Consider the following 12,784-nt stretch of genomic DNA (forward strand, 5'->3'; position numbering starts at 1 on the left):
ATCTCAAGGAAGGAATTGCACCGTGTTGTTACAGGCTTGTTTTGCTGTGTGTGTACCTGTGTTCATTGGTCATCACCTGCACTATTAATGACAGAAGCACTGTCACAACGCCAGTCTGCCTTCAAAATTTCTATTTAAACACACCGATATTTTTTTGACAAAAAGACTATACTATGTTAAGCACAGAGACTTCTTATTGTGCCCTTAGCAATGTCCTGCGCCTCTGCCAGTTGCCATTTGCATTTATGTTTCTAGCTTTTTACTGATACCTTGGACATGGTAAATATTTTTATTTTAGTAATTTTCTGGACAGTTAAAGACTGGGAATGGGAGAAAAAACCCTGCTGCTTTTATGAAGCCTTCAGTATTTCAGACGTTGCTGTATTTTGTAATTCTAAGCAATACTGTTGAACTAGGAAGAAAAAAAAAAGCTTGTATTTTGTATAATTTTGAGTGGATGTAAATATTAATGTAGCATGTCAGCGAGTACCTGAAATGTTTCAGCCTTAACTGTAAGACTCACTGTCTGGTGCGGTTCAGAATAATGAAATGACCACCTTTATGATCTTTCCGTGATGTTTTTTATCAAAGCCGTTTATTAAAAACCCTTAAAGATGGTGTTGATGTACCAGCCCTGCCTCCTGAAGGAAATAAAGGTCACAGGCACACCCGCGCGGCTCCGGCCTGAGGCGTCTGACTCACCCTCACAGCCCGGCCTCCCGTTCACGCCGCCGTGCCGCTGCGGGGCGCCGTAGCGCTGCATGCCCGCTCCTGCCTTCCGCGGCCGGCAGCAGCGTTGCCCGGCGGCCGGTGGGGGCTGCCGGGAAGGAGGCGGTGACATGGCGGCCAGCGGAGCGGATGGGCTGCGGGGTGTCTGCGGTCCGGAACGCTCGGGGATGGATGGGCTGGCTCTGCTCGGCCTGACGCCCAGCGCTCCCAGCTGCCCGCACGGTGAGCCGGGTGTCGAGAAAGCCGTTCGGGTGGGATGGGGGTAGAGGGTGAGCTCGGCCGAGCGGCGTTGGCGAGGGCTCTGAGGTGGCACTGGTCCCGGGCTGGGGGCTTTGGTACACCCTGGAGTCTCTCTGCTGCTTGCTTCTGGCTGCTTTGCTCTGGAAGCCTGACGCTTGCAACATAGGCATCAAAACAGGTCTGTGGGTGTCCCGTGTGCCCCCCTGTAATTACCTTTGTCCTTTAGGTCCTGCTCTTCTGTTTGTAAAGACGAGCCAAGGAAAAGAGGAGGGGAGAAGATTTTACGCTTGTTCAGCCTGCAGGGATAGGAAAGATTGTAACTTTTTCCAGTGGGAAGATGAGAAGGTAAGAGAGCCCTCCTTAGCACTATGTTCTGTATCACAGAATTACTAGCTTGTAAAAGACCTTTCAGATCATCGAGTCCAGCCGTTCCTAACCTATGCTAAACCATACCTCGAAATACCTCATCTACTCTCCTTTTAAACACATCCAGGGATGGTGGCGCTACCACCTCCCTGGGCAGCCTGTTCCACATCCTGAGGACTCTTTCAGTGAAAAATCTTTTCCTGACATCTAATCTGAACCTGCCCTGGTGCAGCTTAGTGCACCAAAAATATTGGGAATTTTGTTCTCTATCAAAAAACCACCAAAAAAATTGTGTTGTGGAAATGTGGCAATTACTAATTTGTAAACTTTGTCTAATAGTTTTTATTTAGCAAAGCACTTATTTCTGTTAGAATGTTTCAAGTATAAGTTCTAAGAAAGGTTGTGTACAATTTGAGCAAAACTGGCGTTTGTTTCTGTATTGCCAGAACCCTCAGGAATTCGAGTTACAAGGTTTGTCGATACGATGCAATGCTGAATAAAACAGAGCAGTTCAGGTCCCAAATTGTCCTCATCTTCAGTCGTGAAGAGGGAGAAAATCTGGTGGATATAGGGAAACAATGGGATACGTGAGATGGTGGGGATCAGCGTGATGCTCAGCAATCTCAGAATATCTGCAGCAGTTTCTCTTCATCTAAAGAACTTTGGGCAGATAATTGTAGGGTAACAAAAATTGGGATTGATACATATTCACGGAGAGCTTACCGTGTTTTTTGCCCACTATGTTTTATGTTACTTTTCCTGTTTCCTAACCAGTATCTTGTGTTTTGGTCATTATCCTCAGGAGGTTGGCAGGCTGGAATTTAGTCAGGCTTGTGAGCATTTCATTGCTGTGCTGGTTACTTCTGAAAAGTTGAAGAGAAAATGAGGTGGTTAATCACTCTGTTGTGTAGATTTGAATGGTGTTCCAAGTGAAGTTGCATTCTGAATGTGACTTGTATCACCGTGTCTCTGTTCTGTGGAGTTGTACTGTCTTCCCCCTGTGAACAAATCAGTTCCGTAAGGTTTGCACAAATGTCCTGAAACTGTTAACTGTGAAACCATTAAGAACATTTTGTGGGAACAAAGTAGAAGACTCAGGGAAGAGGTTCCATGCTTTTAAAATAATCATTCAGGAGAGACTTGGGCAGCGCTTCTACATTCACCAGTTGTGTGGGATCAGATCATAGTTCTTAGAGGGAATGCAACAGCTGGCATTCAGTAGTGGAAAGTATACCTCTTTCTGCTTTCATCACTGTCGTGTTTTGTTTTTTTTCCCTGATATTACATGTTGTCAAAGAATGAAATGCTTCTGTTTCACACACTGAGAGTTCTGTTGTTATATAGCATGCCTCTGCTGCACTCATGCTTCTTGTTCTGAGACAACAAAGAATTTGATCAATTTTCTATGCAGAATAATGAAAGCATAAGTCCTTTGCACCCTTTTTGTTAAATATTGAAATTTAATTTACAATACAAAATGATATCTGTTGCTTTTGTAACTTTTTATATACATAAATTTTACAGGTGTCAGAAACCAGGCTTGCAGCACGTGAAGAATATAACAGAAATCGTCAGCCACATTTTACACACAGGCAGAATGTGGAGAGGTATGGTCACGTATATTGTCTTGAGTTTTGTGGATAGGCATATGGTGCTTGCTGGTGGTTGATACGAAGTCTTCACTCTAATCCAGACTTTTTATGGATACTCTCACTATATTTGGCCTGTGTGTTACATGCTTCCTTTCAGGGGAGGCTTTTTCAAAGTGTTCTTTGACCATTTTTTTTTCATAAAGATTACCTAATTTACATGTAGCTAGTGGTGTTTTGTAAGAGCAGCTTATTTAAACTGAACTCTTAGAAAATTTGAAACCCCCTCCATAGCTCCCCTTCACGTCTTTTGTAGAGGCTGCTTCAAAGTTTGTTCCCTACTGTCTTTTGTATTTAAAGGTACAAGAATTTTGTTCAGTTGCCATTACCAAAGAGGAGGTTTTGCCAAGAATGCCAGCAATTGCTATTGCCAGCTGAATGGGAAAAACACTTGGATCACCAGTTCCTGTGTGATATCTCCACTGCCCAGTTAAAAAGTCCCAGTCAACTTCTGTTTCCACTGGAGAATAAAAAAACAAACGCACAGTATTTATTTGCAGGCAGAAGTTGCCAGTTCCTGGTGGATCTTATTACTGATTTAGGATTCCAGCGAGTGCTCTCTGTTGGAACACCCAGGTACATCAGTGGGAATTGTTACAATTTCACATAATGTTTATGTCTCAAAACTCTGCAGGTTACTCATATTTAAATACTCAAGGATTCTCCCACAATAAGAGGTTCACTATGCTTTAATTGGTTGGGATTATCCAAATATCTAGTGGGCTCTTGATTTGAGCTCATAAAGTACAGGAGGGGACTGAGACACAGACGCTTTCAGTGTCTTACAGAAGTGGTGATGAGTGTTTTAACTTATGTTTAGGGTGGGTTTTTTGTTCACTCTGATCCAGTAGGCTCTGCTGAGCTTTCCTCTTGTAAGACAAACATGTTTTTTCTAACTTTGAATATTAGCTAAAAGGGATCATCAAATCCACATTAGTCCATTTTCTCTATCTGTTTGGTTTTAGGTTTAGTAAAGTACCAGTCATCCTTGTCTTGCATGGTAATTTTTGAAGCCAGTGTGTATGTTAAATTTTTTGCTCCAATTATACTTCAGGCTTCATGAAATGATCCAGTTGAAAGCATCACAAGAAGAAGAGTTCAGGGTCAGAAGCCTTCTGCTAGATATTGATTTCAGGTAGGTTTTGATGAATGTTTGTGTGTCTGAAGAGTACGCACAGAGATTTGTGTTCTTACTGCTTTAGAAGATGAGTTGGTGGTTGTTTTCCCTTTCCTGTCTCTGCATCTCTGTTCCTGCACACATACACAAATGACATCTGGTTAATTAGAAAAATACTTAGTAATTCCCAGTATTGGTATGTGTTGTCAGTAATCAAAACCTGTAAATGCCCCTTAGGGCAGGCAAGAAGTTGTTTATGTGTTTCTACTACTTAAAACTTATTTTACAGGTATTCACAGTTTTACACTGAAGATGAATTCTGCCACTACAACATGTTTAATCATTATTTTTTTGGTGGAGAGGTAAGGCCAAGTATTTCTTGAGTGCTTTGTAAGGAAGCACATGTTGTTGATGCAGAATTTTGTAAGGAAGTCGTAGTTAGTCTAGTAGAAGACAACTATCTGAGATAAGTGGTCAACAGTAGTGGCAATCAAAGGCCAGCAGTGCCTCTTCCATAATTAGCTCCCACTTGGATCAAAGACGATTCAAAGTTGCCTGCTAAAATTATTCTGGCTAATATTACTTACATACCTTAACTGCTCCTTTTATGAAAATGACAACTTGGTGTGAGTTGTTGCCATAAGTAAGTATTCATTAGCCCTGTTACTGTGTTGATGCAACACAATTAATTGTTTTATTCACAGCCTTTATAAGCCCAGTGGATGCCATGGGACTTTTTCTTTGGTACTTGAGGTGAGAGGGAAGAGGAGTTTTTCCTGCTTTATTCCAGGCAAGCAAGGTCGAAGGGCTGATCTTGTCATAAAAGGAGGTTGAATTAGTGTCATGGTTTAAAAAAAAAAAGTGCTGAATTTCTTCTTTCTTTTAAAATGTCATATGAAGTGCTGAATTTTGAGTTCATTGGCAAATCTGCAGCTGCAGTAGGACACTTATTGTAGCTTTGTACAGAGAATCACAGTGTAATTCAATTCAAAACATGAATTTTAAACTTTTACCCCAGTATTATACTCACTTTTTGCTCTTCCCCTGCCATTATTATTAAGCCACCACTGATTTGCACAAACATGTTTATTGTAATACTTTTCACACTATGTAGATAATTTTCAGATTTTTTTCCATTCTAAAGCCTAATTTTGAATGAGATCTTGAAAATAAGAAGAATTGTATAGAGTGAAATGGGAGGCTGGTCTGAAAGCCTGACTTTTGATTATTTCTTTTAAACCTGTTACTGTCTTCAGACTTTGTATTTTTCAGTTAATACTAAACACTCTGCTCATCCGCATGGTAAAAACACTGTAGTGTTCTTTTCAAGGTGTGAAAGGTGACACCTGTAGTGGCACTGTGCTGCAGTGTATGCAAGGACTGAATTGCAGTACTTCTGAATGTGTATTGGTGTTAAAAATCTGGTTTTGGAATGCAACAGAATCTAAGTAACAGATGAGAGAACACTGCAAGATGGTAGTGAATACGTAACTTTCTACATTCCCTTTAATAATAGAACCCAGGCTGGATTGATAACATTTGAACATGATAGGTTTTTATAACTGGTATGGACTGAATCAGTTTTCAGTGGACTGAATTTCTTCTCATCACTTGGATAATGCTAATAAATATAATAAATATATTTATGATAATAATATAATAAATAAAATGAAACTAAAGTTAAAGGGCATGAATAAAATGTATTCTGAGCCTGAACTTCACTTTCTTGGTATGAATAATACATTCTTTTTTCCAAGTTAAATTTAATACCCATAGGAAGAAGACTGTCTGGGGATGCTTGAACTGCATCTGCCCTTGATACAGTATCTCTGACTGAACAGGGTACTCCTTTTCAGTGCTTCAAATTTAGTTGTGTTCTTTCAAATTCTGCACCAGAGGAAATTGATCTTGACATGAGGAATAAACTTCCATCTTCAAAGTTAAAACTGCTAAAATAGTAATTTTCTTGCCAAGTACAATATTTTTACAGTTGTTGAATCTGTATTTCTGGAAATTAACCTCTGTTTCTTACAGGCTGCACGTGAAACTTGTAGGAAATTCCTCTCTCAAGACAATGATGAAAGAGTCATTATGGTAACTGATCCCCCATTTGGAGGTTTAGTGGAAGCACTGGCTTCTAGTTTTAAAAAACTGATGGCAATGTGGGAGGAGACAGAAAAAGAGGGTATGTATTACACCAGATAGGTGGGTTGGGCTGTAGAAAAAGTATTTTGAAAACTATTTAGAAGTCTGTGATTCTTGCTTCTCAGGTGAATGTGAAGCTGATTCTAAAGATAAACTACCATATATCTAGTATACTCTTCTGATACTTTCAGTTTCATAATACCTAATTCTCTAAGTCTCTTAAAAATGTTTAAAGTTGTTAACAATCTGCTTTGCAATTAAAATGGACTTTAAAGAATAAGCTGTCAAACCAGTACCATTTCTTAGCGACACAGGCAGGTGAGTTGTTAGTTAAATGGTGCTTACAGCTTCACATACATAAAACACACCAAAACTTTCTGGCACCTAAAGGAACTAGTTCTTATGCCCAGCATGATGTACATATTTACTGTAAGTTTTTCATGCTTCATATACCTTGGTTTTCTTTAGTCTACATCTAAGTCTTTTCATTACTAGGTCATAACAACCAAGAAATGCCCATGTTCTGGATATTTCCATACTTCTTTGAGTCTCGTATTCTGGAATTTTTCCCAAGCTTCACTATGATGGATTACCAGGTATAACTGAGCCTAGTGAATCTGCTAAATTTCACTTGTGTGCAGTGAGAACAGGAATATCAATCAGCTCTTGTGTGGACAGGCAGACCAACAGAATAGTCTGTTTTTTTAATGGGTTGGTCTTTATAGAACAAAAAACTGCCATGCAAAAGAGCAAAATGGGTAAGTGAAATAGGATTATTGTTGGGAACTTAGTTTCCTGAGTCTGGCCTGATACAGTTCCACAAATTTAAAACTAAATGAGACAAAATACTTGGTGTTGAATTAGTAATCTACCTTTAGGATAGAATCTTTCATCTAAAAAGGAAAATTTCATAAGACACATATGGAGAGAGTAATTAGCTAAATAATTCCATCCATGCTTAGCATTCAGTTTAAGACTCTTTTTCTATGGTTTTATTTTTCTAGGTAGACTATGATAATCATGCACTTTATAAACATGGCAAGACAGGTCGTAGACAGTCTCCTGTCCGTATCTTCACGAACCTCACCCCGAGTATGATTGTACTTCCTGTGGAAGAGGGTTATAGGTAAGATGTGTTAACACTCAAGTGACTGAGGGAGTGTGCTTTGTCTTAATTAAGGCATAAAGTCTCTAAAAGACTTTGGGATGGTTCTGTGCAATATTATCATGCCTAGCTTTCGGATGCTGGTCTCAAGACCGCATTTCTCTGTCTCATTCTAAGGTTACATGTTTTATAAACAATGTATAGGAAAGCCAGGCACCTCCTAAAAGGAGGTTTACATTTTCCAGTGTGGAATGAGATTCTTCAGCTAATCCATATGAAATATTCTGCATGCCCATGAGAGACAGAGATTTACAGTTATTCTTGATAATCAGCTTGAATGGGACAGTAGTTAACCAAGTGAACACTAAGAATCATCAAGGACAAAGGAATGGATTTGATTCGCTTTACTGTGGGTAGTGTGGCCAGTTAGAATTCAAGCATCTGAATTGGTGATTTTATGCATAAACCCATCATCTTTAACTTAGCAGAGTGATTTTACAATCCATATATTTATTGTTGAGCTTGTGTAAAATTAATTTATATTTCTTCTTTACCAAATAGTGGACCAATATGTTTATTACCTTTTCCCCTCCAGGTTTTGCGCTGTGTGTCAGCGATATGTTAGTTCTGGTAACCAGCACTGTGAGATATGTGATTCATGTACCTCAAAAGTAAGTATTTTGACTTCTTTCTGGATAGAAGTTTTAGTGATAGCCAAATGTAGTTCTGTAATTTTTGCTTTAGTAAAAAAATATTCTGATACTGCTTTCCTTAGGAAACCCCAGACAGTTCAGTTTTGTTGACTTAGTAATTTCATGGGACATCATTCAGAGAATCATAGAATGGTCTGGATTGGAAGTGACCCCAAGGATCATAGAGCTCCAACCCCCCTGCCACAGGCAGGGCCACCAATCTCCAGGCCTGGGAATTAATTTATATTTCCTTGGTTCCATTGTGTTGGAAAGAGAAGAGAAAAAGTTTGCTACTTGCCTCTTGCACCATACAGTATTCATCAGTGGTCTGTCAACACATTTCTCAGGTTTTGGAAGTTGTAGAACTTGCCAGCTTCAGAACGCAGTCATCTGCTGTGGTTCTCACAGATTCTCAGGACTGTTGTTTTTAAATTCCAGTCCTTCCTACAGAGGACCTGTTTCTGTAAACATTAATGGAGACCATACTTCAGTAGTTTAGTCTTAAGATTGAATCTGTGGGTGGTTTGTTGGTTTTTTTTAACAAATAACAAACAATGCCTTTATTCATCTTTTGTAGGATGGTAGACAATGGAAACATTGTGTTCTTTGCAATAAATGTGTAAAGCCCTGTAAGTACAGAAAACATTTTTATAAATAAAAGTCCATTTACTGTTTAAGCTAGTCCAAAGTAACTGGGATGGCAAACCAGAAGAGAATATACTTTGTAAAATCAATAAAACGCAATCATTCAGAAGACATAAAGGAAAAATGTCAGTTTCACATGAGTTGCCTTTTCATAACTTAGGTATGTTTGCACTGTGTGGAAATTTGGTAAGTCCTCATGAAGGCATACCAAATCCTTTTTATATTTGTTTTGGGAAAGCTTACACATTTTAATTTGTCATATAAGTCTTCCTGATTTTGTAAACTTTTTTCATTAGTTTTTTATAAGCAAACAGGCAATTACTAGAATGCTTGTGTGATCAAGTTATGCTTCATACACATGCACTTGTATTTATAGCTGTGCTTAAATAGCTAAAGCAATCATTTTTGTGACGGATACAGAAATTGCCATTTCTAAGTCCATTTTAACATCAAAACTATTTTTCATGCAAGATAATAGTTCTAAAGGCAAAATTATTCTGTTATATTGAAATAGTTACCTAGTGTATCTAATGAAGTGTCTGTCTGCCTTATGAAATGTGATGAGGCACTGAAAGTGACTACACCCATCTCTGTAAAACTGAAACAAAATTAAAACCCTGGTAATGTAGCCTGTATTTAAAGCTTATTTTCAAAATGATCGCTCTGAACGTTTTCAGGATCATAAATCATGTTTCATTCTTCAGCTTGGTTTCACTGTAACAACTGCAACTGCTGCGCCCTTTCAGAGCACACTTGTGAGAGGACAGAAGCTGGCTGTTTTGTCTGTGGCAAGGCAGGTCACAAGCGCGCTACCTGTCCCAGCCTCTCCCGCACCACAACAGCTTGCCAGTAAGTGTCATATTGCATTACAGTTATAAAACATAGCATTTGGATGAGATTAGAATTATTTTCATGGAAAGATACCTTTCTTTTCATCTTGCTGGCATGTGTCCAAAGGAGGGCCACAGAGATGCTCAGAGGGCTGGAGCACCTCTCCTCTGAAGCCAGGCTGAGAGAGTTGGGCTTGTTCAGCCTGGGGAAGAGAAGGCTCCAGGGGAGAACTTACAGCAGCCTTCCAGTACCTGAAGGAGCCAGCAGGAAAGCTAGGGAGGGATTGTTTACAAGGGCGTGAATGATAGGACAAGGGGTAATGGCTTTAAACAGAGGGTAGATTCATAGTAGATAGAAGGGAGAAATTTTGTATGATGAGGGTGGTAAAACACTGGAATAGATTGCCCAGAAAGGTGGTGGGTGCACCATCCCTGGAAACATTCAAGGTCAGGCTGGGGGGGGGAATATCTCTGAGCAACCTCATCTAGTTGAAGATCCCTACCAATCAAAACTATTATATTATTTTTTTGATTTAGAAAGTGGTAATTTTTGGCATTGTGTGCTGTCATTATCTTTCACTATTGTCCGCTTGCTGGGGAGCATATACTGGAAGAGGATATGATAAAACCCAGGCAGGTCACTTACCGTGGCTGCCAATTCCTTAACTGTGGCTTTTCTTTCAAAACTGATTTATGTGGATCCCAAACATGGTGAATGGTGCATGCAATTGCTCTGTCAAGAAGTCACAAAACATTTTTATCACCTTTGGATTCCTCAGGCAAGGGCAGAGAAAAGAGTCACAACAGTGTTTTTTACTGCTCTTCTGCTTTGTTGTTACATCTTTTTAGGTCCTGGTATTTTAAGTGCTCTCTGTACTACTGTCTAAATCCCCACCATCTGTGTTAATGAGGGTCACATTAAGTAGTTTTATTCTGCCATCATTACGGTTTTGTAACAGACAAACACATGCTTGTATGTAACAAAAGACCAACAAAATGTATGTGATGGTCTTCTGATGGAACTAACTGAAAAGAAGAAAGGGGACTGGCTACGAGGTGATCCAGCAGTTAGCTCAGTCTCTCCAGGTTGGGATAGCTGGCCCATACTTCTGTAACTGCCTCTCCAGAGTGTGTAGGTAGGTTTGTGATTCTTGACCTGAATGGCTCTAGCACTGGAAATTCAAATCTTCCTTCCCAAGACGGATAGCTCTGTTGCATGGTGAGATTCAGAGAGTTAACCTCTTGGGTCAGCATCGAGAGATTCTCCAGGTGCCTGCTGGATGGTAGAGGACTACAGCTGTATTGCTTCATGTTCTGCTGTGACATTAGTTGGAGTTTTGATTATGGAGTATTAGAGCTAAAAGGAGGCAGTGTTTGGTTATGCATCACTCTGAAAAATTCTCTCCTTTAATATTTTTCTCTGCCTAAAAAACAAAGTAAAAAGGATACTAAAAGAAATCCACAAAACCTTGTGGGTTTCTTCTGTCAAGTAAGATTTTACTCTGTCTGTTGTACAGAATGGTTTGGCCCTTTCAGACAATCAGTTATTTCTTTTGCTGATTTATTGCAGAAGATAACTTAGGTTTCTTTTCTAATAAAAACATTTGTATGTTCTGTTTGTTAAAATTATTCGGTGTTTCATATTCTGAATTAACATCCTTTGTCAGAGACAGAAAATAATCCACTTGCCAGTTATATTTAGGTCCTGTGTTATTTGCAGGAATACTTGTAATGTTAAATGATGTGCTTTCTTCCAAGCCTTTCTGTTATGTATTCATGCATTATACATTAAGCACAAAAGTCTCTATGTGCGTTTTTGTACTTGGTGAGTGGCATTTCTTAACTTTTCTACATCCGTTTAGAGGTAAATGCTGAATGAGGAAATATATAAAAAGTAATTTATGGTAGTAACTGGGAAAACAGTTTCAGGAAGATTAAATATCATAACATTGTAAGATGGAATGTTCCTTGTAGTTTTTTGTGACAGTGCTTCTGAATTTGCCTACTTGGATGGACAGATTATTTAAAATACCAGCACATGTAGAAGTATGTTCTCCATTTTATTCTCACCTCTATGTTCTTTTTTTGCTGACCTTTTCTCCCTGGTAACAAGTGATAGGATAGGAGGAAGTGGCATCAAGTTATGCCAAGGGAGGTTTAGATTGGATATTAGGGAAAACTTCTTCACAGAGGAGGTTGTTAGGTGTTGGAATAGGCTGCCTAGAGAAGTGGTGGAGTCTCCATCCCTGGAGGTGTTCAAAAGACAGTTAGATGTGGTGCTGAGGGACAGGGTTTAGTAGTGGATGGCAGGTTAGGGTGATTGATGATCTAAAGGGTCACTTCCAACCAAGATAATTCTGTTTCTATTCTATGCTTTACAGAGCTGGCAAAAAGCAAAGGAAGAAAACTCTAAAAGAGGATAAAGATGGGGATCGGTAGAAGATCAGCTATGAAGCATGCCATATTCTTCAGGAAGAAAATCAAGAATAAGAAAAAAAAGACGTGATTTTGCTTGATGGTACACTTATTTATTTTCTTATGGCCAGCCTTAAATTCCATTTTCTTAAAGTGTTAATATTAAAATCCAAAATAAAACCTGATTGAGTTACAAGTGCCAGTTCTTTCACTGTGTATCATTACTTCCATGCAAAAAAAAAATGCTAAGTAAAGCACACACTGTGTATTTGTATGCTGTAACCATATTGTTGTGTGTTTAGCTATTTGTCTGATTTAGTGGGAGTTGAGGGAGAAGTACTGCTGAGAGGTGAGGGACTGGTGGATGCTGTGGTTTTTGTGGTAGGTGTTGGGGTCTTGGGGCAAGGGAGGCAGCGAGGGATGCTGATGGGAAGGCACCCATTCTTAGGGATCCAGGGGCTCCCTTAGTTCCAGTCCTCTTGCAGTGTGGTTTTGGAGGGGAGGTGTGGGAGGGGGAGGGTGTTGAATTTTCTCTTCAAATGGACAAAAGAGCTGAAGAACAGAAAAAAAGTACTTCAGAAGCTTAGTAAGTGGAAGAAGACACCTTGTCAGTAAGTTTAAGCTTATTTTAAACTACTCTGATGAGTGAAATTTAGAAATCAATAGTTCTAGTGCTGGCACTGCTGTCAGGGGTGGGTCACAGTGTAAAACTGGGGGCTGGCCATCGGCACAGCGTGGTCTCGGGTGTACGGACACCACCCGAGAACGGGCGGCTTGTGCTGCCGCAGGAGGGGTTGGCCCCTCCCGTGATGCCACCCTGAGCGCAGCGCAGCGCCGCTTCGCACCGCAGG

General features: G+C 39.8%; 1 protein-coding gene across 1 annotated transcript; it reads left to right on the forward strand.

The window, feature by feature from the left end:
- Positions 1-839: 839 nt before the first annotated feature.
- Positions 840-12,135, forward strand: ZCCHC4 (zinc finger CCHC-type containing 4; the record flags this gene model as incomplete). The annotated part of the gene is made up of 13 exons (XM_084266889.1): positions 840-951; positions 1,196-1,314; positions 2,860-2,942; positions 3,285-3,560; positions 4,039-4,119; positions 4,391-4,463; positions 6,136-6,286; positions 6,742-6,842; positions 7,251-7,372; positions 7,947-8,022; positions 8,621-8,672; positions 9,393-9,537; positions 11,900-12,135. 13 exons carry the CDS (start codon positions 840-842, stop codon positions 11,955-11,957), a joined length of 1,449 nt encoding a protein of 482 aa, XP_084123015.1. The 3' UTR covers positions 11,958-12,135.
- Between the last annotated feature and the right edge of the window lie 649 nt (positions 12,136-12,784).

This window comes from Gallinula chloropus (genome assembly GCF_964237585.1).
Source record: "Gallinula chloropus genome assembly, chromosome: 7".
Lineage (NCBI taxonomy): Eukaryota > Metazoa > Chordata > Aves > Gruiformes > Rallidae > Gallinula > Gallinula chloropus.